Source organism: Nyctereutes procyonoides, unplaced genomic scaffold (genome assembly GCF_905146905.1).
Source record: "Nyctereutes procyonoides isolate TBG_1078 unplaced genomic scaffold, NYPRO_anot_genome, whole genome shotgun sequence".
Taxonomy (NCBI): domain Eukaryota; kingdom Metazoa; phylum Chordata; class Mammalia; order Carnivora; family Canidae; genus Nyctereutes; species Nyctereutes procyonoides.
The window spans coordinates 18,152,903-18,174,259 of record NW_026575155.1 but is presented as its reverse complement, the minus strand read 5'-3'; the positions used below and the strand labels follow the sequence as shown (position 1 = coordinate 18,174,259).

General features: G+C 57.5%; 1 protein-coding gene across 6 annotated transcripts in view; it reads right to left on the bottom strand.

The window, feature by feature from the left end:
• The window catches only part of PCNT (pericentrin), a 101,410-nt gene that overhangs the window by 59,574 nt on the left and 20,479 nt on the right, over positions 1 to 21,357 (bottom strand). For 5 of the 6 annotated variants that reach the window (XM_055313410.1, XM_055313415.1, XM_055313411.1 and 2 more), the window contains exons 6-15: positions 20,878 to 21,052; positions 20,318 to 20,454; positions 19,151 to 19,262; positions 17,748 to 17,955; positions 17,350 to 17,413; positions 13,611 to 13,743; positions 12,500 to 12,717; positions 9,290 to 9,759; positions 7,314 to 7,881; positions 2,221 to 2,382 (exon numbers count right to left, since the gene is read on the bottom strand). In XM_055313410.1, coding sequence (XP_055169385.1) covers positions 2,221 to 2,382; positions 7,314 to 7,881; positions 9,290 to 9,759; positions 12,500 to 12,717; positions 13,611 to 13,743; positions 17,350 to 17,413; positions 17,748 to 17,955; positions 19,151 to 19,262; positions 20,318 to 20,454; positions 20,878 to 21,052 — 2,247 coding nt within the window. The remainder of the gene's footprint in view (positions 1 to 2,220; positions 2,383 to 7,313; positions 7,882 to 9,289; positions 9,760 to 12,499; positions 12,718 to 13,610; positions 13,744 to 17,349; positions 17,414 to 17,747; positions 17,956 to 19,150; positions 19,263 to 20,317; positions 20,455 to 20,877; positions 21,053 to 21,357) is intronic. The other variant, XM_055313416.1, reaches the window with a different exon arrangement.

The following is a 21,357-nucleotide window of genomic DNA, read 5'->3' as shown; positions in this document are numbered from 1 at the left end:
TGAAGATATAATGGCCAAAAACAAAAAGGGCGGGGGGAGGGGGGCCCTTGGTGGCTCAGCCGGTTTAGCGCCACCTTCGGCCCAGGGCCGAGGGCGTGACTCCCAGGTCGTGACCCCCGGAGTCCTGGAGTCGGGACTTGGGCTCCCTGCATGGAGCCTGCTTCTCCCTTTGCCTGTGTCTCTGCCTCTCTCTCTCTCTGCCTCTCATGAATAAATAAAATCTTTAAGAAAAAAAAAAAAGGGGATCCCTGGGTGGCGCAGCGGTTTGGCGCCTGCCTTTGGCCCAGGGCGTGATCCTGGAGACCCGGGATCGGGTCCCACGTCGGGCTCCCGGTGCATGGAGTCTGCCTGTGTCTCTGCCTGTCTCTCCCTCTGTGTGTGTGTGACTATCATAAATAAATAAAAATTTAAAAAAAAAGGAAAAAAAAAAGATAACGGCCAAAACCCACAACTTTGATGAGAAAATATTAATATATAAACACAAGAAGCCCAATTAGCCCCAGATAGGATAAACTCAAGAGATCCACACCAAGACACAACCCAATTAAACTGTGAAAGACTAAGAAAAAGAAGCTTGAACGCAGCTATCCTCAACATAAAATTAATGGCTAGCTTACTTTTCAGAAACCATGGAGGCCAAAAAGCAGTAGGGTGGTAAAAATTCAGTGCTGGGAAAAAAAAAAAAAAGGCTGAACCAAGAATTCTATGTCCAGGAAACTGTCTTTACAGAATGAAGGAGAAATTAAAACATTCCCAGATGAATGAAAACTGAGAGAATTCATTACTAACAGGCCTGCCCTGAAGAGATACTGAAAGGCTAAAGTGAAAGGACACTAGACCTGAATTTGAATCCACATGAAGAAACGAAGAACGCGGTAAAAGTGACTAAACCAGTAAAGTGAAAGTCAAAATAAACACAGTTTTGGCAATTGTCTTTTTCTTCTACGTGATTTTGAAAAAATCAATGAGCATAAATTATATGTAAATGTGGTTTGTATAATATTAACACAAAGGACAGAGAAGGGGATGAAGCTACATAGGAGAATAGATTTACAAACTATTAAATTTAAGATGGTATTAATCCGAGCTGTACCGTTATAAAGTGTTCATTATAATCCCCTGGGCAGGCACTAATAACTCAAAAAAATATATAGCAAAATAAATATCAAGGACATTCAAATGAAAAGAAAGCAGTAATGGAAAATTAGAAAAACAAAAGAGATAAATGATACATAAAAACCAAACAGCAAGTACTGATACACACTACAATATCTATAAACATAGAATACATTGTGCTAAGTGAAAGGAACCAAAGGCAAATGGGCACATACTGTATGATCCCAGATCTATAACATCCAAAAAAGGCAAACTAACAGAAAGATTAGTGGTTGCCAGGGGCTGGGGGATGGGAAAGGCAGCTAACAGGGTGGGGGTTTCTTTTTGTGGTGATGTTAAGTGTTCTGGAAGTAGACAGGAGTTATAGTTGCACAACTTGGTGAATATACTAAAACCACTGAAATGCATACTTAAAAAGAATAATTTTTATGATATGCCTTAATATATCTTAAACTATATCTTATATATAAATATCTAATATTCAGTATAAAAATATCTAAAATATATCTTAATAAAGTCTTTAAAAAAAAAAAACAAAATAAAGCTACATTAAAAATCATCATAAGATGGGGATCCCTGGGTGGCGCAGTGGTTTAGCGCCGCCTTCAGCCCAGGGCGTGACCTGGAGTCCCGGGATCGAGTCCCACCTCAGGCTCCCTGCATGGAGCCTGCTCTTCCTCTCTCTGCCTGTGTCTCTGCCTCTCTCCCTCTCTGCGTGTCTGTCATGAATAAATAAATAAAATCTTAAAAAAAAAATATCATAGAGGGTGTGGAGTGTTCACTCATCCTGCACATTCTTCCATGAAAACAGACTACTTAAAGCAAGAAAAACCTTGATGTAGCTGCTGCTGAGTCATCAGAGCAAGGCAGTAAGACTCAAACTTTCTCAGATTTAAAATATTTGATGACAACTTCTTAGCAGAAAAGGTATGCTAACCACCCAATTTAAATAGAAAAGAAATGAATGAAAAAGTTGCCTAGAAAAATCTAATACCAACTATTTTAACCTTGCATATCACCATTAGTTTAGAATAAAATTCCTCATTCCTCACTTTGCAGATGACAAAACACAGCAATAAGACAGACCACTCTTAATCCCAGTACCTTTGGCTGTAGGATCTGCTGCTCCAGGAACGGTTCTGACGGGCACTTGAGCAGCTCAGGCTCCTCCTGACAGTGGAGCTGCTCTTTCCCTCTCTCCTGTCGCAGCCCGGCCAGGAGGGCTGGACGCTGGGCCTCAACCTCTGCAGGGACCGGGGCACCCTCCTTGAGCGAGGAGGAAAAGAGTCAACGCTGAGCTCTTACCTCATACTCAAGTATTTTCACTGTGATGACACACGGGAGTCAGGCTCCAGCTTACAGAACCACTCCGCAGGTTCTGGAGTCACCTTAATCACCAGCATCAGAAAACGGGGCATGCATGGCACAGCCCTAAATTTGTACTTACAAGTTACAGAGACTACTTCTGAATTAACTTTCTTTCTTGAAACAAATTTAACTCCAAAACCTTTAAAAAGAAGCATCCCCTGCAAATTCCAAGCTATCACACATTGCAAAGTTTCTAAAGTACTTTAATCACATTTACACCATGATTCCCCTTCTAGGGGAAAGAGGGGGTGATGCAGACCACTGACAGCTAGAAAGGAAGCTGCAGCCCTGGGGGTAACCAGGTTTGACTAGGGAGGCTAACTCCGCAAGTGTCAACCACAAAGAGTGAGTGAATATAGGGGAAACCCAGACGCCAACAGGCACCCCAGACCAGCAGGGCCAAAGCACGGGAGCCATGCCACCGTTTCCCGAAGAAACAGACCACAGGAAATACTGCACCACTGTGGAGGACACTGGGAAAAAGACCACCAACACCCAGGGAGGGAGAGGGACCCAACCCCCACCCAGCAACCCACCAGCCAGGACAACAATCCAGCGGGACTCGGCATCACAGCCCTTTGGCCCCCAGGACCCCGGCACAGGCATCAGGAGATTCCCTCCTAGCACCTTCGGGGAGGGGTCGGGATGGCAAACCCCGCAGGCTCCCTGTGCCCATTAAATGCTCTGGTTAAGATGTGGGAGGATCACTTTCTTCAGACAACAATCTTTCAGAGAGCAAGTCTCTGTCTGAGGTCAGGGTAGGAGCACACATGCCCCTGAGGACCACTCAGGACCACCCGCCCTCAAGTTCTGGGCACCTGTACGGGGTAGCACAGTGACCAGCAGGCTCTCGCCCTCTCCCCGGCCCAGGAGTCACCGCTGCAGGGAGGGCACGGGGTGGGGGTGGGGTTCTAGATGGAACCTTGGCTGGAAAGAGCAGGCCTGATGCCAAGCCCCTTCCTCACCTGCCCCAACACAGAGCTGCACTTGCTCAAGAGGATGGAAACCTGTCACTTATCTGTTACCCACCACTTTGCATCAGGAAAGATTTTACTGGCAGTTCACAGACACACACGTGTAACGGGAGAGCATAAGCTCGGCTAAGCGAGTAGCACACACAAGGTGCCCATCCGATGCACACTGTGGGCGGGAGGAACGGCTCCCGTGCAGTGGGGACACCTCACGCCTGCTGCACCCAATGCGGGCCCAGGCCTGGAGTGGGAACGTGCGAGAAAGGGCACCTGACAGACGCAAAGGCCAAGGGCTCAGGAGTCAGGTGAGGCCGGCTGGAGGGTGTGCACCCAGGGAAGGCTGCAGGACGGCCCGATGCCTCGGGCCCGGTGCCTCGGGCATGCGTTCCCAGGCCACTCCTCCCCAGGCTGGGAAGGCGCAAATCCAGTCTCCCTTGGCTCATGCAACCCTAGCCCCGACCTTGAGACCTCCTCGCATATAATCACTTCTACTTCTAGCCTTGAATAAAACTCCATTTAATTTTCCATATTCTAAATGGTAAAGTCAAACGAACTAGGGGTGGTAGAAGGGGAGGTGGGCGGGGGGTGGGGGGGACTGGGTGACGGGCACTGAGGGGGGCACCTGATGGGATGAGCACTGGGTGTTATGCTCTATGTTGGCAAACTGAACACTAATAAAAAATAAATCTATAAAAAATAAATAAATAAATAAATAAATAAATAAATAAATGGTAAAGTCAATAGAAGGAAACGATTTTTTTTTTTTAAATTCTCAAGGTTTTTCTAAAAATCTACAGAATTCTAGGAAAAATGTCAGGTATATATGTATGTTTTTAGCCACTAAAAAAACATGACAGATACGTCTTAAAAAAAAAAAATAGTAGCATTAACACAAAAGATACCAACGTCGTCGTCGGTGCCTGGGGGCTCCATCGGGGAAGCGGCTGCCTTCAGCTCAGGTCATGAGCTCAGGGTTCTGGGATCGAGCCCTGCGTTGGGAGTCCCCGCTCAGCGGGGAGTCTGCGTCTCCCTCTTCCTCTGCCTGCTGCTGCCCCCACCCCACTCCTGTTCTTTCCCCCAAATAAATAAAATCTCCAAAAAAGATTAAGTAAACCGACATACTAATAAAAATAAATCCAACTGAAAATGAATTAAACTATACCCAAAATGGCCTATTTTCAAAAATTATGATACAATTCATAATTATCATAATTCATGTCTTAATTGAAGAAAACATGAAACTGCCTCGAGCAGCTGATCCCGGCCGGACTACAGGTAGCCCCTGCGTTCCACGACTGCTTAGCGTCATCGACACGGGCGACCTCTGTCCGGGACGCACGCACACCTCTAAGAGAAGGGAATCAAGCTTCGGTTTCCAGAGAACTTTTCTCACAAGCCGACTCCCGGGGGAAGAAAGCCAATCAGCTCACAAGCGTTTGTGAAATAACTTGGGGCAAGTGACCCTGCTTTTCAAACAGGTGCAAAGATATTTGTGGCCTGGAGCAAACCTGCTGAGGAGGAACAGCGCGTCCCTGCTATTTTGGGGACAACGGCCCTGCAAGGCTTCACGCAGGCCCAAGCCTGAGGGGGCCACGGGGGGCGCACGCGTCCACCCACAAGGATTCCAGACCACGACGGGCACAGGAGTCCCATCCTGCGTGGAGACACCGACGCCTTCCGGGGGAAGTGTTAAGCAGCATCATGGAGGCAGTAAAACGGCCCGAGGCGCACAAGCCGCGCTGGAGCCGGACCCGGACCCAGAGCCGGACCCGAACGGCCACAGGAGGAGGCTGCACACGTGAGGGTACGAAGGAATGAATTACTGCTTAGTTTTAAAGCCAGAACCGATTGCAGTTCTGCTCCCTTGAGGGGGAAGAAGCACAGACTGAAGCGTCCACAGACAAAAACGCGTCATGTCCGGGACCTGCGGCAACAGAAAGGGCAGGTGAGGGGGCACAGGCGCTCGAGGACGGCACCTGCTGCCACGGGCGGCCACACAGCACGTCGCTCAACCGTTGCCCCTCCGTCTATGCGGACACCCTCTCCAATAAAAGTGAAAATTCAACAAGTCCAAATGTTTTTGTGAAACCAGCTAGACAACAAGGCTCGCTTAAAAAGTATCAAGGGGGCAGCCCGGGTGGACCAGCGGTTAGGCGCCCGCCTTCGGCCCAGGGCGTGATCCTGGAGACCCGGGATCGAGTCCCCACGTCGGGCTCCCGGTGCATGGAGCCTGCTTCTCCCTCTGCCTGTGTCTCTGCCTCTCTGTGTGTGTGTGTGTGTCTCTCATGAATAAATAAATAAAATCTAAAAAAAAAAAAAAAGTATCAAGGGGCGCGGGGGCGGGGGCGCTCTGTCAGTGACGCATCTTGGGCCTTGGGCTCAGGTCATGACCTCAGGGTCCCCGATCGAGTCCCATGGTGGGATCCCTGCTCAGCGAGGGGTCTGCTTCTCCCCCTCCCTCTGCTGCTCTGCCTACTTGTGCACTTGCTCACTCTCTCTGTTTCTCAAATAAATAAAATATTTAAAAATAAAAATTAAAAAAAAAATCCAGAAAACTACTACTCACAAAAATCTGTATCTCAATAAATTTGGACGTAACACTTCACAAAAAATACCGGGTATTTGCGAAGCGCTGTGTGTGTACGTTCCCATCCTGTCGCTACCCTCTCACCCCCAGAAGGATGGGGAGATACGGACACGAGTGTGAAGGGCCTCGGGGCACAGGCCGTCCTGCCCAGATGCACAGGGACCCGCGGACACGCACGAGGGCCCGGCCGCGGCAGTCGTGCGGATTCGAGAGATCCCAAGTGCTTCGTCAGACCCCGAGCAGCAGGAGCGCGCGATCTGACCTGCGGCTCACACACGCGCGAGCGCAGCTGAAAGAGCTGAAAACGAAACCAGAGCGTGCGTCAGCCCCGGAGCACCTGCCCCGGCAGGAGTGTCCTGTGCGGACCCGCGGCAGTGACACCGCGCACAGCCGTCCCTGCGGGGCCCTCCGCCTCGGGCAGGGAGGGCTCCTCCGCCGCCGCTGCCTCCCGGGTGCAGACCCAGACGTCACCCCGCTCACCCGCCAGGCGCCCCCGGCCCTCCCTCCTGGGTGGCTGCCCCCAGCTGCCCCCTGAGGGCCCGGCTGACCCTTCCCCCAGGTAGTCCAGTCACTCCAAGCCCCGCCGGTCAGCCATCAGAGGCCTTCAGAACGCATCTGCGCCCTTGCTGCTGCCTGCAAGCTCAGGACCTTGCCCCCCAGGTGCACCGCAGGTGGACAGATCCGGACTCCCGTATGCCCCAGCTGACCTGAGGTCACGCCAACATGCTGCGGCAGGGCCCCTGGCACCTCAAAAGAGCTGCAGCTGGGGATGTCCGCAGGGCTGAGCAAGGCGGGCCCCATGGCATCCACCCCTGCTGGTGGGGCCCCTGGAGGCCCCAGGGCTAGAAGTCCTAGAGGGAGGTGGGCGCTGCACCGGGCAGTCGGGGAAACGCTTGTTGGGGATGTGAGCACACGAGGAGCCCAGACAACAGACAGCAAGCCTGGCACGTGGCATGCACGGGACAGGAGCCGGGAGACAGGGTGAGAGTGTGCTGTGGTAGGGGTCTGCAGAGCTGTGCCCCCAGGTCAGAGGGAGCACCTGGGGTGCACAGGGTGGGACCAACGTGCAGAAGGGAGACGACGGAGGCGGGGGGGGGGGCTGCCTCCATGGCAGACCAGACTAGGAGTGCTCCGACCATCTCCCCAGCATGTGGCCTGCACGCGCCTCCATCCACCCACCACGCAGCCACCCGCGGGGAAGCCCCCTGCCACAGATAGCGGCAGATGGGACACACGGGGTAGAGACACGCAGGCCCTGACGCGCGCCTCACCTGCTGGGCTCCCTGAACCTCAGGGGGCACCGGGGCCTTCACACCCTCAAGCTGGCCCGAGCTCGTCTGCGTCCTCAGGCCCCCCTCCACAGGCGGAAGCTCCTGGCTGTGGCTCAGCGGATGCTTCTCCAGCGCCTGAGTCAGAGGCGTGGGGTGAGAAGCCGCCTTCTCCTGCAGCTGCTTCTCCAGGTCCACTCTCAGCTGCTCGAGAGCCCGCCTGTGCTCCTCCCGCATGGCCTGCACCTCGGACAGGTGACGCGACTCCAGGGAACCCAGAAGTGCCGAGTGTCTGGCTTCCAGGGCACTGATGGCAGCGGCGTGCTCTGTCTGCAACTCAGCCACACGTGCTTCCGCAAGAGCCCACCGCTCGCTCTCCACGGAGGCCTTCAGCTCCTCCACCTCGGCCCGGCGTCTGGCCTCCAGCTGCGCCGTCAAGGACAGTACGTGCTGCTGGTGTCTCTCCTGCAGGAGCCGCAGGTCGCAGGCGTGCTTCTCCTGGGCCTCCCGGAGGAGAGCATCCTGTTCCGCGGTGAATTTCTCTGTGAGTTCTTTACGTTCTTTTAAGAACCTGAGAGGACACGCAAGGTGAGCATGGGCAGCAAAAACAGTCACGAAAGCACCAACCTCACTCACCTTGCTCACAGTGACTCACCACTACAGTAGCCACTCACTACACCGTTGCCGTGTTCCAGCTGGTCTTGCTCCCTCTGCCACAAATGGCCCGAGAGGAGGAACAAGGGGAGAGTGAAGGGGCCACGTGAAGCCAGGGGAGCTCGAGGGACAGAGCCCAGGCATCCCCGCTCACAGCCCGAAGCGGAGGACACAGATCCACAGCAGGAGAGCACAGGCATGTTTCCGACAGACGTCATGGCAACGCAGAGGTGACGCGCAGCCCGGCGAGAAGGGTCACACAGGGAAGGGGCCCGCACTATCGCCTGAGGCCCACCCAGACCTCGGAAAAGCTGGCTGAGAAGGAAGGGACGCGAATTCCTGAGCCACAGGCAGTGCTGCCTGCAAAAGCACAGGCAAGGGGCAGACTCCCTTCTCATCAAAGCACCAGGACCCGGAAAAAGCCTGAATCTCAACTGGGCATGCACTGCACATTCGTGACGTGCCCCTCGGTCAGTTCACGTGAAGAATAAGACGACCTGGTTTGCTTCTCTGTGCCAAGCCTCCACCAGATAACTCTGGCCGCGTTCCCTGACCATCCTGTGTCCTCTCCCCACACAGGAGGAGCACGGGCCTGGGTCCACCCGGCGTGAGGCGGTGGGTCGAGATCAGAGCTCAAGGCCTCAGACCCCAGATCCAGGGCTCCTGCACCTCGCTCACGACGGTGGGAGCAGCTCGCAGGTGACAAGCTGCAGCACCAGCAGCGAGACCAATGACTCAAGACTCCCAAACACCCCCACTCGCTATAGCTCAAGTTTGCAAAGAGCACTGACTGATCAAATCACGTTCTAAATTCCTTTGAAATTTAAAGGAAGTAAATATAAATTTTAGAAAAAAAAAAACCATTTTTAAAAATACCTGTTTTAAAAATACAAAGAACTAATACTGATGAACTGCATGTCCTTTTGGTAAGTAAAGTCTAAATTCTTGCTCCTGAAATTTTAAAACGTGCAAAGAACCAAAATAACGTGGCAGACGTGTGCCCAGTTGCGTCCATCAAAGGAATACAGACTCCACCAGGAGGATCTGGGCGCTCCTCACAGCACAGCTCCGGGGGGGGGGGGGGACGGGGACACAGGACACGCAGCGTTCTAACCCGCTGTGTTCCACCAGGGTGAAGACCAGTGTCCAGGCCTCAGTACATGCCCCCTCTTCCCGCAGACGCTCCCGCCCGCCTCCAAGCCCACCGCTGGTCTTCCCAGGGGGCCGGCCTCTTACCCTCTGCTGGGCCCCTTGGGGTCAGGCCTCAAGTGGGAAACTGGCAGACGGCTCCATACCTGACCCTCTGCGGCGAGCACGGCACCCACCTGCTCTGCGCCTGCATCAGCTGGAGGGCGCAGTCCTCCCTCAGGCGGTGGGTGGCGAGCTCCCAGTCCTGGTCCGCAGGAGCCACACGGCCAGCTGGCTCCCGGCCACAGCGGCTGCACCGTGGACACTCCTCCGCCTCCAGCCCGTGCTCCAGCTGCCGCAGGCGGCCCTGCTGCTCCACCAGAGACCCCTCCAGGTCCAGGATCTGGGCTGCCTGCTGATCCTGAAGTTGCCTCATTTTGATTTCTCGAAGCTCAAACTTGTTTATTATGGACTGTTTCTCAGCTTCAGCTTGTTCTTTCAGGTCATGGAGCATCAGCGTGAGCTCCTCTTCAGCTTTTCTCTTTAGATCCTCACTTGCCACTTTCCATTCTGCTTCTTTGTCTTTCAATTCTTGCTTCACGAGCTGTAACCTCTCATTGGCTTTCTTCAGCTCCTCCCGGTGATCTTCAACCAACCTGTGTTTTACCTGCACGTAACATAATTTCACGTGAGACGGAAGAAATTAAAGGAGAAGTTTACTGGTAGTAACGACCCCCAAACCAGCTGTGCTTCGCCTCTGGGGTCGGCAGACGGGGTTAAAAACTAAGTGAACTCAACACGTACGTGCGTATGCGGAGGAAACAAAGACAGTGTCAGAGGCCACCTGCGTGAGACCAGCGACGCGGGGGGGTCAGAGATGCCACGGGGCTTCAGTCGGGGGGAGGGCCAACCACCCCGGACAGAGCAGAGCCACCGTCAGCAAGGACACCAGAGTCCACGAGAACAAGAGCAGCAAACGGTTCAATGAGCCCCCGTCTCAGGCTTTGCTTCATTCATATTCTAATATCTTACATGGAATCTGAGTAAAAGATTGATAACTAAAATTTAAACACTTAAGAGTATCTTCCGGAAAGGGAGGTGAATCACAAAGTTAGAGGTAGGCAAATATCCTGATTTTCAAAAATAGAAAGCAAGTAAGTCAATAAACTACAAGAAAAAAACAAAAGTAAAAATGGAATCGAAGGATGACCTCAACTCCTAATTTAAGAATTAAGCTATTAAAGAGGCACGTGGCTGGCTCAGTCAGTGGAGCCTGTGACTCCTGATCTCAGGTCATGAGTTCAAGCCCCACACTGCGTATGACTGTTTGCTTAAAATAATCAAGTTATTAAAATAAGTTTAGGATCCTGCTTCTGGAAATAGCTGAGAAGCTATAATCAGGCCAAACCTCCCAGACACTAAGAGGTATAAACACTGGGAAAAACATAAGAAACTACTTAGAGGCCTGAGAGAGCATCTAAAAGCAGGCGGATTGTGGAGAAGGGTTGGACGCTAAGAAGAAACAAACGGCACTGGGTACTCTACCTGTCTGCGCCACGCACACAAACCCCAGCACCTCCTTTGTGTGAACAGAGGAGGTAGAAAGTGAGACGTAAAGGCCCACTGGGACCGAACCAGACACAGAAGCTACAGGATCTGTGCATTAACCTAGCCCCAGTCTCTGATCCCTGGTGCAGACAGGTGTGGGCAGACCCGAGGAGCACCCAACACAGAGAAGACGTAATGTGGAGTCAGAGTCCAACCAAGGTAACTGTCTGCTAAAACAAACAAAAAAATCAATACTTTTCAGTGGTACGTAACAGATTCCAGAGTCTCAACAATGTGTCATTCACAATGTCCAGAAAAGAATCCAAAATTAGCTGATATACAAATACCCAAGAAATATGACCCATGCTAAAAAGAAAACACAGGATTGTATTGGAGAACCTCAAGATGCCAAAATTTTGAAATCAGCAAAGGATTTAAATGATTTTTTTTTTAAGATTTTATTTATCTATTTGAGAGAGAGAGCACACACGTGCACACAAGCAGGGGGAGTGCAGAGGGAGAGGGAGAAGCAGGTAACCTACCGAGCAGGGGGCCCGATGCGCCGCTTAATCCCAGGACCCCAGGATCATGACTCGAGCCAAAGGCAAACATTCAACCAACTGAGCACTGGGTGCCCCAGCAGACAAAGGTTTTAAAAACAAGCATCATAACTGCACTTATGGGCATAAGAAGAATATGCTTATAACGAATAAAAGGATAGCAAATCATGGCAAAGAAAAAAAATTCTTAACAACAACAACAACAAAAGACCCAATAGAAATTGTAGAATTCGGGGGTACCTGGGTGGCTCAGCGGTGGAGCATCTGCCTTCGGCCCAGGGCGTGACCCCGGGGTCCCGGGATCAAGTCCCCCTTCGGGCTCCCCGCAGGGAGCCTGCTTCTCCCTCTGCCTGGGTCTCTCCCTCTCTCTGTGTCTCGCATGAATAAATATGTAAAATCTTTTTAAAAGGGGAGGATACATCATCAAAGATACAAGGGTGCATTTTTCAGGAAGACGGAACAATCATAAACATCCGTGACGATGAGAACAACCTCAAAATACTCAAAAATTAACAAAACTAAAGGGAAAGATACATGATTGTACACGCCGTCTCTCTAATTGATGTAAGGAGATGAAACGGTGGTGCAGGAGAGCTATTACACACCCGAACACCAGAAGTCGCGGAGGAAACTGTGCCCTCCGCTCCATGGTGCCTGACACGGTCGCCTGCTGAAACCACAGACCGCCAACAAGGGCGGCCGCCTCCAGCGGGCCCGCCAGGCTCCAGCCTGGGTTCCGCTCTGCCCCAAGTCCCTGCCAACACCTAACGGCAGCGCCTGGACAGGCGGGTGAGAAGTTCACACGAAATTCAGTCTTGGTGGAGACTGAAAATCCAGAAAGACCCTCGTGGTGAGAGCATCGGGCCACAAGCTCGGGCGGAGGGAACGCAGCTTCGTCCGGACGGCTCCGACTCCGTCCAGGGCACCCTGCAGCACAGGGCGCCCCACGGCGCTGCGTATGCGGAGGCCTCCCGGGGATCCAGGCAAGGCTGTGCCAACCTCCGCCCGCGCCACCAGACTCGCCACGCGCACACTCCATTGCCGTGCCGTCAGCCAGCAGGGCAGCCCAGGGGCTCACCGGGCCCCGGCCCGCAGCACGGTGCCACCTACCTGCCGCCCGCCTGAGGACGCCCGGCCCGGCCCCTAACCCTGGAGCAACAAGGAGTCAGACGCGCTCGGCCCGAGGTGGAGCCCTGTCCTGAGGCGCAAGCACGGCCGCAGGAGCAGAGGGGCCGGAGCACCAGGACCTGCGCGGGCCTCCGAGTCCGCGGCCACAGAAGGGGCCAGGCCCACACTCACCCTCTCCAAGTCCTCTTTCAGGCAGACTTCGTGCTGCAACTTCTCATGTAAATTCCTGTTTTCTAGTTTTAAGACGTCCATTTCTTCCTTGAGCTCCGTCTGAAGAAGCAGGAGTTTAAGCCTGTGCTCGGCTTCCAGACCCAGCCCTCTGGCCGCCACCTCCGTGTCCACCTCCAAGGCCGTGCCCTGTGCACACGGGATGGGCACCTGCGCGAGCTCTGTGAGGGGGCGAGCAGGCGGGAAGGACAGTCAGGCACAAACCTCGAGGGCACCACACGTGGCAGACTAGGACACTCGCCCTCCAACGCCCCAGGTGACGGACACTTGTTCCTGGGGCACGCCCGGGGTGAGCCCGGCCTGAAGTGCGGGGGAGGTCACAGCGCGGCACCCCGTGCCCCCGGCCCTGGTGACGAGCCTTGCAGCGGTCCTGCCCGGAGCCACCAGACCCACTCACCGCCCGCCCCGTCCCTCCGGGGGATGGTGTTCAACTGTGGGAGCGTGTGGTTCGGGTCGGGGCCTGTCACCTTCCTGGGCTCAAGCACGAGCTGAGCAGAGGACAGGCGCTCGGTGCCGGCCCGTCAGTGCCCGTCAGCGCCCAGCAGCCGGTGTGCGCGGCCAAGACCTCCCACAGCAGGAGGAGAAGAGTGAGGGGCAGATGCCAGCACCCCGGGAGCCTGGCTCTAGGAGCACGCTCCTCCTCCTCCGCCTCATCAGCTCCAGGGGAGCCCCCGCCCAAAGCAGGCAGGGCTGTTGAGCACCCCGACGTGGGCCCTGACCCCCACACCCCGCCGCCCCACCTGGAATCTGCGTCCAGGGCCAGCCTCACACCTGCTCTCCTCAGCGGCTGGGCTGCATCCACTGGGAGGACCACAGCTTCTCTCCACCCCCGTGTCCTGCGACCCCCCAAGCCCCCGCCCCCGTGCTGTACCTGGCCGGGCCCTCTCCCGACTCGCCACAAGCCCAGCCCTTAACCCCGAGGACCCACCAGGGAGGAGCTGCAGAGTTCGGGGCCAGCCTGTCCACGCGGCCCACGCGGGAGCCCCCCCATGCGTCAACCCTAACCCTGCGGGCTGCTCGGCCACCAACAAGGGCAGCAGCGGGCCGCACACACCTTGGCCGGGCCCTTCTGAGAGGCCCCCGCATTGCTCCCCTTCCGACTCCCGGGTCTCCACGAGGTCCGCCTGCTGCTGGGCTTCCGGGGAGGATGTCCGCGCTGCGAGGTGGCACTGGTGGTTCTCTGCCAACTGTGTGGGCAAATGGACAGCAAATCACACAGAGGACACGTCACAGGCGGCCTCTCCCCCAAGCACCCGATCACGGACTCCCACGTTGCCCTCCCTAGGCTGTGCACGCTCAGGCCACCTCCGTCCCCGCATCTTACCTCGGGGGGCCCAGTAACTCAGGGAGACAACAGCCCTGCAGAGCCGGGCACGCAGCCCTGGCCGGAGAGCCCTCCCCGCTCCTGTGCTGCGCTCGCCGAGCCACCACGGCCCCAGCTGCAGGAGGCCAGGGAGGCCATTCCCGGAGCCTGCCCAGAGCCTTCGGGAGCTGCACTGCAGGCGGACCTTCCCGGGCCAGGGCCTCCGCCCCCGAGGGGGTCCAGCCTGCTTACCCCCCACTCCATGTCTCCCCTCTGCATGTCCCCTCCGGGCCCAGACCCAACTTGGCCTGCTTGGGACACGGCCCTGCCCCATGAGAAGGGCCCCAAGGGAAGGGCCTGTGGTCACTGCTGCGGCACGGCCAACCACATGCAGCCCAGCACCCTCGGCGGGGGGGGGGGGGGGACACGACAGAGGGGCTCAGGGCATGTGCCAAACCTGCTGAGACCCTGAACATGCAGCCAGTGAACCCATTTTCCCCAAGAATCAGAGGAGTCCTAGCAACGTCATTTTCACGCTCACAATAAGCTGGTTTTTTCTAAAACAAGACTAAGTCCCACCCCATTACAGGAATGAGCCACGACAGCGATAGAAGGCTCGGGCCCAACACAGACCTGGGCCCACAGGACAGTGAAGCACGGGGGCTGTTTCTCTCCAGGTCGGGCTGCAAACACTGCCGTGCCACGCGGAAGGGGTAAAGAGCCCAGAGCCTCCCGCTGGACCGGTTCCAGGCGCAGAACTAGTAAGAAACGGCTTCAAGGGATCAGCAGAGGGTGCCCCCAGGGGCTCGTGGGTGAAGCGCCCGCTCAGGCCCCATCTCAGAGTCCCTGCTCCCCTCGCGCCTGCCGCTCCCCAGCTCCTGCACCTCTCTCACATGAATAAGAATCTTTAAAAACCAAGTAAAATAATAAAAAAAAAAATCAGAAGAGGATGCGAACGCTGTGGTGCTCTGAGACGGGAGACGAACAGCCACGGGCCGGGGACCAGCGACAGCGAGCACGACCAAGTCCAAAGGCGAGCAGCGCAGGCACTGCAGATGCCACGAGAGCGTGGGGGGCCCCACAGGGGGGCCTGGGCGACTTCAAGGAAAAGGGGCGTGAGCTCATTAAGAATCCTAGGAAGAGGGATGCCCGGGGGTGCTCAGTGGTGGAGCATCTGCCTTGGGCCCAGGGCGTGACCCCGGGGTCCCGGGATTGAGTCCCCATTGAGCCCCCTCCATGGAGCCTGCTTCTCCCTCTGCCCATCTCTGCCTGTCTCTGGAGGTCTCAGGAATAAATAAAATCTGAAAAAAAAAAAAAAAAAGGCCCAAAGGAACACAAACCACAGACACTGGCTGCGCCACAACGAGGACCACACAAACGGGCAACGTCCAGGAGGGGACGTGGGGCCCACACAGCCCGCTGATGGTTCACCAGGCGCCCTGAGGAGGGCACGGTGGCCTGTCAACGTCTAAACACACATTCCATCGCTCTTCTCCTGCCTTACTGAAACGTGGCTACGATGCCGGAAAATTTACCTTAGGAACCTGCGAGGAGAAACAGGAGAAGGTCATCAGGGAACCAAAGCTGACCAACCTCGGAAGACAAAACTCAGTGCCGTGGCAACGCCTGGGATCCACGGGCCAGGAGGCTGGCCACCCCGGGCAGGACCCCAGGAGGAGCCCTGGTGCCCGAGACCCGCCGCCACGGGTCACACACCACAGGGGACGCCCACACCACACAGACACCCACACGTGTGGATGGAACGCAGGACACGGGGAGCACGAGAAACCCTTCGCCACCTACGGGCCTCAGGGGACAAGCGAGGACGCTGCCCGGGCACTGGCAGGACAAGCAGGAAAGCTGAACCCCTAGAAATTAGGTGACAATGCAAATAACTGAACTGCAACTGAAAAACTTAGTAAGTCCAAGAACACCGGTGGCTTGCCACTTGGGGTGAAACACAAAGGTCACGAGAGCTGCAAAGAGAGAGCGCAGGACCTGAACTGGGCGGTGACGGGCCTCCTGGAAGCGAAGGGAGCGTCCCAGAGGCGAGCGTGAGCCAGAGATGTGCGTGCACGCACGCCAACGGCCGTCCAACAGCTCCGGGGGCCCGGCAGGGAGCCAGGGCTGCTGGACACGCAGGCAGCACCCTCGGGGGGAGGACGGGACGGATGGGACAGGCGGAGCTCCGTGGCACTGGGGTGTGAGGACGGAGGACACGTTCCAGACATTACACCGCCACACACACACACACACACACACACGAGCTCTCGGGATCCCCCCCTACGCGCCCCCATGTCGCCGCCGAGGGAACAGATGCACCAAAGACGGGCCCTGTGCAGACACACCCCTGCTCCCCACGCAGCACGGAGGGCAGGGCGATGCCAGCGACGGTGGGCAGGACGGGGCGCTGGACAGGAGCGGGCCGCAGCCTGCCCGGGGCACTGCAGCAGCCACACCACGCCTGGCGGGCACCCACGGAGGAAGCGGAAGGGAGGAAATGATGCGTGTCTGCAGAGAGGACGCGAACAGTGGAAAATCAGAAGCCGCCTGTTCAACAGGACAGACCGTGTCCCCAATATCCCCACGTTGACGTCCGAACCTCCAGCACCTCAGAAGGGGACTACCTCTGGAGACAGATGCCAGGGCTGCCTGCACAGAGAACACGTGCAGGGGCCGCACAAGGGCCGCCCTGCACAGGCCCCGGAGACAGACCTCGGGAGGGACCAGCCCCGACCTCAGCCTCCAGCCCCAGACGACAAGTTAACTGCCATTGACCGCCCCCCTGCAGTATTTGTCACGGCCACGCGGTGACGGAGAGCAGCAGGCGCTCACACGGAAGCTGCACGCCCTGGGGCAGAGCATGTCCACCTGCCCAAGGTGACCGCCCTGAGACCGGGCTCCCGACACCTGCAGGGATCATCACCAAGTCAAGGGAACCCCAGGCGACAGGAAGGCCACGCTGGCCCCATCTCAAGCGCCCGCAGCCCCAGTGCCTGCGGACTGACGCTGGACAGACAGGATGCGTGTGCACAGAGGACGTCACTCGGCTGTAAAGCACAACGAGATCTCGTCATCTGTGACAACGCGGATGGGCCTCGAGGGTGGAACGAGGAGCAGAGTCAGTCGGTCAGAGGGAAACACACACCACGTGCCCTCGCGCGTGGAATCTTGAACCTGAGCTCACAGATGCAGACGACAGACTAGCGGCTGCAGAGGGGGACAGGGCGGGTGGGACGGTCGGAGGGTGCGGACTTCCAGGTGCAGAGCGGAGGAGCCCCAGGGTGTCGCGACAGCGTGCTGATGGCGGTTAGAAACGCCGTGTCGTACGTATGAAAGCTGCCACAAGAGCAGATCTTGAAAGTTCTCATCACACGAAAACGCAGCTCTGAGGCCCCGGGTGTGGACTTGCTGCACAGCACCGTCCGCTCACCGCCCGCACCTGGGGCACCCGTGTGCCCGTCTCCCCTCGGTTGGAAAGAAGGCTCACCTCGGGCTGCAGGCTGGGTCCAGCGCGTTGCTCTCGTCTCTCCCCTTCACGCATGCTGGACGGACTAAGAGAGAAAACGCGTTTCAACACCTCCTCACCCGCGCTTTTTTCCCCTCCGGAGCTCCGACCCTCCCGCTCCCTGCGCCCGGCCCTGCCTCCCCTCCCCCGTGGAGGAGCCTTGTGTGGGAGCGGAGGGCCAGGCCGCACGCCGCCCCCCCCCCCCGCATGCCTCCCCGCGCTCCCACCCCCACGCTCCCTCGCCTCGGGGCCCAAACACAGGCTGTGGTTCTCGCACGAGGCTCGTGTCCCTGGCATGAAGTCACTAACAAGACGAGGTCTCGTCAGCTCAAGGTTCCCGCATCTGGAAACACATTTAAGATGAAAAGGACTCCCCGTACCCGATTCCCCCGGACTCCAGAGAGGGCTCTTCGGTCGCGTCCTGCAGCCGCTGCTCCCACAGCACCGGGTCCTCCTGCCCACGCTCCGCAGCCTCCTCAGGGCTCTGCCCCAGCTCGGACTCCTGCTCGGCCCTCCGGCCCCGGCGCTGCTGCTGGACGCCGCGCTCTCGCTCTCGCTGCTCCAGCTCTTCCCCGTGAGGCGTGCGGGCTGGAGGGGTTACAGGGTCGCCGTCAGACGAACACCGAGAAGCGCCATCCCCAGAGAGCGCCGGCCGGCCGGGCAGGTGCAGCGGGCCCCTCCTGCGCTTCGCTCCCACAGGCTGGTGGCCGGCGGCCTCAGCGGATCCCCCGTCCCCGGAAGCAGACCGCTCTCAGGCTGGGGCCGAGGGCGTCAGGGAGACTGGGGGTGTGGGCGGGCGGCCCAGCACCTGAGGGCTCCACCCACGGCCGGCAAGGAACAAGACCCGGCCCACGGGCCTGAGCCTCGGGAGCCACGCGGAGGCCGCCAAAACCCTGCCCCTGCTGCTGGGCCCACACGAAGCTCAGGCTTCCCACCTACGTCGACATCCGCCAGCTAAGAACCGGGGTGGCTTCAAGCCACTAGCCTGTGACGTCTCAGCATGACGACAGCACAACACACACTGACCTATAGAGAACTGGTCACCGTCACTGTGGGCAGCAAGGGGATGGATGCCGCCAGGGGGTAACACGGACTCATAACTAGCTTTCAAACACCACAGCCAGGATGACCCGGTCACCACCCAGAAGTTTCCATGCAAACAGCCCTGCAAGGACCCTGGAGGCCAGGGCAGGGCTGCCCCACGGCCCACGCGGGAGCCCACTGTGCCGGCGCTCACGCCGCTAGTCCACCCGCAGGAGCTGCGAGCTGCACCCCCGCGGCCACACACAGCCACCGCCCGGGTGTCCAGCCCTTCCTCCTAACCCTGCTCTCTGCCCGGCAAGGGTGACCAGCAGCCTGGAAAGGCTCCATCCCGACTCCCCGGCTGGAGGCCTTGCGGCCGGCGAGGGGGACTTGCAGAGGGTCTTGCAGGAGGGGCCAGGCGAGCTGCTGGGCCCCACAGACTCAGGCGTCGGCCTGGGGGCCCCGGGGAGCTCGAGGCACCTGCACCCGCCAAACGCCCGCTGACACGGCTTCTCGGTGAACGCCAGCCCCACCGTAAGCTTCAAGGACCTCACCCCGTAAACTGCCTCATAGGAACATGAGAAAACACGACGCTAGCCGTCACCCGCTCCAGGGTGAAACCAAGGCCCTCAGGTCTCCACCCTGAAAACACGCTTCAGAGAAGTCTACAAAATCGCTTTCTGTGCCTGCTGCGACGTCAAGTCTGACTTCGGGGTTTCGACGACTAAAAACATAGCTTTTTCAATGGGAAACTCCTCACCACTCGCGTCCTGTCTGTCGGGTCTCGGAGACTCGAGCTGCGACCAGAGGCGCCGGATCTCTTCCTGCGACTGAGCCTTCAGCTCCGCGTACGATGCTCGGAGGCTCTCTAACTGGAAAGGGAAGGCGACAGGGTGAGACGCCTCCGAGAACCACCGCGGGAGCTCGGAGCCCAGCTTCAGGGACACACGAGGTGAAACGAGAGGGCCGGCCACAGCAGCAGCACAGAAACACTACGACCGTTGGCAAGACGCCTCTACCTGACTCTACCCGGCTGTCCCCTCACTGAGTAAGGACGGAAACCTTGTCTGTCGCCCTAAACCCCCATCCTCTCGGGCATCGGCCTGCCCTGCACCCGGAGCTGCGAGCACCAACCACCATCGCCACGGGGGGCTCGGGTCAGGCCACACGTCACCCCAAGGCCCTCAGTGGGGAGGTACGAGGGCAGGGCCGAGGGGACACGGGGCCTGGGAGCTCCGGCCTGCGGCAGCCCTCGGCCAGCCTCCACGTCACGGACAGCCCCACCAGCCTCACGCAGGGCCAGGACAGAAGGTGTCCTTCCGTGTTCCTTTCCCACCAGCAGGGGACATGAGGGGACGCGAGGAGGAAAGGCGGCAGCGCAGGTGTGGATGGAAGCCTCGGGACGGAAGCACAAGCTGCTCCTGGGCGCTCACAACATCGCCTCCTCTGCAATGGGGCGCGGGCAGGGACGGAGCCCGCCTCTGGTTCCCTTCCTGTCTGACCCCTCGGCCCTAGGCCTGGGGCACTGCTGTCCCGGGGACGGAGCCCTCAGCTACCTGAGACCCGGCCGCAGCTCCCACCATGGGACGTGGGCTTGCGCTGGGAGAGCGTTCTGAATACAGAAGCAGCGGAAGTGTTTCTGGCTGAGCCTTCTCAGGACCTGTGTTTATTTAGGGTCACGGCTGAGAACGTGGCCTCAGACTCCTAATGCCTGGAGCCTGGGTCCCAGGGGGCGCTGCTAAAGGACACAGATGTTGTGCGGCTGCGCGGAACCACTGGGTCAACTCCACAGACTCTATCCTTCCTCTTCTACTAAGTACCGGGAGTCCGCGCGTTCAGGACTTCAGTCGTAGCAGTACCAGTACAGGGAACCGCCACCAGGTCTTCTAACCCCCCCAGGAGCTGGGGCCCAGACGTCCCCGCCCACCTCCAGCTGCTTTTCCGCCTCCTGGTCGCGGAGCCTCAGCTCCAAGTCCTGCACGTACTGGCAGCGCTCCGACTGCAGGTCTTCACGCAACTGCCTCAGGGCCTCTTCGTGCTGGGCCTCCAGGGTCCTCAGGGCACCTGGACGGCGGCAGACACCTCGCTCAGGGCGCGCCGCTCCCAGCCCCGCTGTGCCCAGCACCCGGCGCTCCGCCACAGGGGCGCCAAGTGACGGGCGACAGTATGAAAGGCAAACTGTCGTGTTATTTTTTGGTAGCATCTTAATAACAAAACATGGACAAGTGTCTCTGAATCAAAGGTTTCGGGAGAAGTTAGGGAGCTTGAGACGTCTGTGTTCAAAGAGGGAAGACCCCGAGGCTGAGCCCGAGGGCCCCGCTGGCCCGCACCCGTCACCAACACCCGGGCGACACACACGGCCCCTGGCACTGACACGGAGGACACCCGCCCAGCCCAGGCTGCGCACAGCCCGTGACCTCGGTTCCAGCGTCCCGCAGCAACACTCACGGCCCTCTTCAAAACTGCTCATTTTAACCTGAAACTCACATTCAGCCTGATTTTTGGCTTGAAAGATCTTCTCCAATTCAGCTTTCTGTTCTGACAATTCTCTCTTAAACTGGTCTTGTAAATTCTCCAACTCTGACCGATGCTTTGCAGACAACTCTCTGCGTAGGTTTTCCAGGCATAAACCTCTCTCCGATTCCCAGTCTCGCTTCAGGCTCTAAATCAAGTATGGAAAGAAAAAGACTATGGACTAACAGTGGACCATCCCTGGTAAAAAATTTAAACTGTGAAAAAAAAAAATCTGAACAGTGTTGGAAACCCTGGTGAGCAGCCATGGCGCCCAGACCAGACGGTCACTACAGGAACCTGCATGGTGCCCACCACCCACACACAGGAGCAGAGAGCAAGGGCCCCCTGCCCAGAAACAAAGTGTGGACGGAGGTCATGCTCAACAATTCACACACCGTCCCCCACGAAAGACCCAGGGTGCTGCTGTGCCATCACCTGACCTCTGCCGAGGGA